Below are 3376 nucleotides of genomic sequence, written 5' to 3'. Positions count from 1 at the left end.
ATGCTACCAATTAAACATGGAACCATTTCAAAATAATGCTTAATAACAAAGTTGAAATTCGATCTTCAACTGTTAATATCTTCTAGAAATTTTCGAAAAAAAAAATTCTATATTTTTCTCGTACTCCCCAAGTGATGCAGGCTCCTCCATCACCCCTTAAAAGGAATGACGCCAATTTCGAATCACCCTGTATGTCTGGTGTCTCTAATCTAATGGCGGTTGAAGTGGAACTTTGGAGAAGAGCAGCGAGAAAATCTAGATAAGAAAACGTGAGGAGGTAAGGAAGCAAACGAAAGTAAAGGGAAGAATTAGAGAAGACATTGGAAACAGCCATTAATATGGTACGAACGTATGGGCGGAAATTGCTACAGAGCAAGATATTAGAATGGATACACCCAGTGAAGAGAAAAAAAGGAAGACGGCCAACATTGATGATCCTTAAAACTGCGAGTGGCTTGCGAACATTCAATTCCACGACGTCCTTAAAGCCTGAAAAACTGACGAGTTTCAAGCAACAGGGGCGAGAACCCGACTGTCCTTTGAGGAAGAGGATAGAATTAGGTAAAAGATATCAAGACGAGGGGGTTGAAACCCGCCACCTACCGGAGAGTAGTCCATCCGGATGGAACAGGTTCCTGTAGTAGTTGGTGCGGATCTCGTCTATGACGGTTGGCTCCAGGTCGATCATGAGGACACGCGGCACCGCCTGGCCGGACGCCGTGATGCTGAAGAAGGCGTCGCAACTGTGATCGGCCGCGTCGTAGCCTTGGAAGAAGCGTCCGTCCACTTGGATGCCGTGCTCCAAGCAGTAGAGCTCCCAGCAGGCGCTGGCGATCTGGACGCCCGCCTGCCCGATGTGAATCTGGATGATTTCCCGCTTGCTCATTGGGAGCGTTGGGGCACTGGAAATTTGGGGTTTTTTTCAGTTTTTCCGTGACAATGACAGCGACAGTGACAGGCCGGTGTCAGGTGCACCCGGTTGCGCCCATAGGAGATGTAATGTTGGTTGTATAAAGTCGAGCACAATATGGGGAGCACGTGTAATTTCCTAAGGGGGGCACAACGTGCCGGCATCGCCTTATCGGCTGTCCGTCAACGACGGCGAGACAAAAGCGTCGGAGTAATGGAGCGGAACCTCACGATAGCTGCCGCCGCCAGAAACACACTTAGTCGCTGTCAACGCAGCGACACCGGTCGTTGCTGGAACAAAACAGGGCCCCCTTTGCCTGCCCGCTCGCGTCCCCATCCAGGCACATCGATCCAAAAAGGGTTGAAACGGGAAAAAAACCCGGTTACCGACATTTTGGCCGCCCATTTCAAACCACTAACCTCAAATGAGCGTCACTTGTCACTTGTAACAACAACAACAACGTCAACTGTCACTTGTCATTGAAACCAATCAGACTGGCGGTGGATTACTTTCGCGTCTTAACTTCCACGTTGAGAATCGGAGGGTTGATTAACAACCCTCTAACCGTACGCTGGCAAAGAGGTAATTATTTCAATTACAACTGTATCTAGTCAGTCGTGAAAGGGTGGCCTGAGCGAGGGGGATGGTAGGAGGTATCGATTGGGGGTCATCATGGGAAACTGTAATAAAATCTGATCGAGTGTTGGGCCAACAAGGATTAGCGCGTGGGTCGGCACGTGGCAGGACGCGCGGGGATTCACGCGTGATAATCGCACTAACACGATACAGATACTGTTGGCTGTAAGGGGAGTGGTGGGGGGACAGTGTTCCCTGGCCGGATTAGGGATTACCGATCGGGAGTTGTCAACGAACGCGATAAAGACACAGAGCATGCTGATCAATCTTAATAAACGTCCACGTTAAATGAGTGGTAAGAGCTGGCGTTCTAGTCCATCAATTGGGACTTTTGCGAATGGCGGCACTGTTGCCAACCCAGCCTTTTTGGCGTTTTTTCCACAACCTTTTTGTGGGGTGACATTAACAAGACATTAACAGTGGAGAGCGTCTACTTCAACATCACCTAGTGTTTTTCTTTGCGTTAAAAACCCATAAGTAACATTCGTTTTGTGAATCAACCCATTGAAAACAAGCGTATTTCCTAAAAAAAATTACAACCAGCAAATGCTGCATGAACGTATTTATTTCCATGATTATACAAACTCGAAGAGTCGAAACCCATAGTGGACGGGTGGATAGAGAATAGAGTCCTATAAAAACCAATTTGCCTAAAGCACTAATGTAGAATGTAGCATGAAATGCAGCTCCAAACCGATGTAAAAAGGTGCTAGAAACTGTGTTTTTCTGAGGTTATAATTTAATTCGCCAATGCAGGAGGTAGCAATCGCGCAACATGGCAATGAAACGCGCAAGTACTAATTGCGATAAAATATCTGCAATCGCCACGATGTTTAACCTGAAAGGGTTTCTGGACATTCGTTACGGGTTACTCTAACCTATTTCATTGCACTTGAACCTCACTTTCCGGGTATGAGTACCTTTGATGTTCATGCGTCAAAAGTATTTATGTATTTAATGTCTATGAGGCAGATTACCTTTGAAACATTGTTGCCGACATTCTGATCTAGTTTTTTGCAAATATTTCAGTTTTTGATGAGAATTTCAGTTTTTTTATTGATTTTCCTGGGGTTCCGACACAGCCCCAGACAACACAAGGACACCAATTGTGAATCACCCTGTATATACAGGGTAATTCAAAATTGGCGTCATTTCTTTTAAGGGGTGATGGAGGCTCACTTGGAGGCTCACTCACTACGTTCGTACCATATTAATGGCTGTTTCCAATGTCTTCTCTAATTGTTCCCTTTACTTTCGTTTGCTTCCTTACCTCCTCACGTTTCCTTATCTAGATTTTCTCGCTGCTCTTATCCAAAGTTCCATTTCAACCGCTATTAGATTAAAGACGCCAGACATACAGGGTGATTCGAAATTGGTGTCATTCCTTTTGAGGGGTGATGGAGGAGCCTCCATCACTTGGGGAGTACGAGAAAAATATTGACAAATTTTTTTTCGAAAATTTCTAGAAGATATTAACAGTTGAAGATCGAATTTCAACTTTGCTATTAGGCATTATTTTGAAATTGTTCTATGTTTAATTGGTGGCATATTGGAATACTTAAGCATTGAAAAAGAAAAATTCCGATCTTTGCTTCAAATTACGAACATTTTCGATATTGAAAAAGTTCTGTTCTACAATTTTTTGATGAAAACGCACAGCGGCAATGATGTTTTTTGCCATTAACAGATAGTTACAAGTGGATAGCCCTTGTCAATAATAACAATAATCTGTCATACTGTGACTTACTTTGAATTTTCTTTCACGAATTTGCGGATCTGCGATTAGTTCAGGGGAAATGCTACAGTAACATAGCAGAAGCTGAAAGAACT

At 44.2% G+C, this 3376-nt stretch overlaps 2 protein-coding genes across 2 annotated transcripts in view; both read right to left on the bottom strand.

Annotated features, from left to right (window-relative positions):
- The window catches only part of LOC109534780 (tubulin alpha-1 chain), a 3580-nt gene extending 2242 nt beyond the window's left edge, over positions 1 to 1338 (bottom strand). Inside the window, exon 1 of the mRNA XM_019900570.2 lies at positions 604 to 1338. Within this exon, the coding sequence (XP_019756129.2) occupies positions 604 to 886 (283 nt within the window). The 5' untranslated portion in view covers positions 887 to 1338. The remainder of the gene's footprint in view (positions 1 to 603) is intronic.
- Positions 1 to 3376, bottom strand: part of LOC109534795 (carcinine transporter) — a gene marked incomplete at its 3' end in the record, with an annotated part of 75329 nt that overhangs the window by 46975 nt on the left and 24978 nt on the right.

Source organism: Dendroctonus ponderosae, unplaced genomic scaffold (assembly GCF_020466585.1).
Source record: "Dendroctonus ponderosae isolate FM_Combo_2020 unplaced genomic scaffold, Dpon_F_20191213v2 Dpon_F_20191213_11, whole genome shotgun sequence".
Taxonomy (NCBI): domain Eukaryota; kingdom Metazoa; phylum Arthropoda; class Insecta; order Coleoptera; family Curculionidae; genus Dendroctonus; species Dendroctonus ponderosae.
Note: the sequence above shows the minus strand (reverse complement) of the source record. Positions and strands in the feature narration are given on the sequence as shown.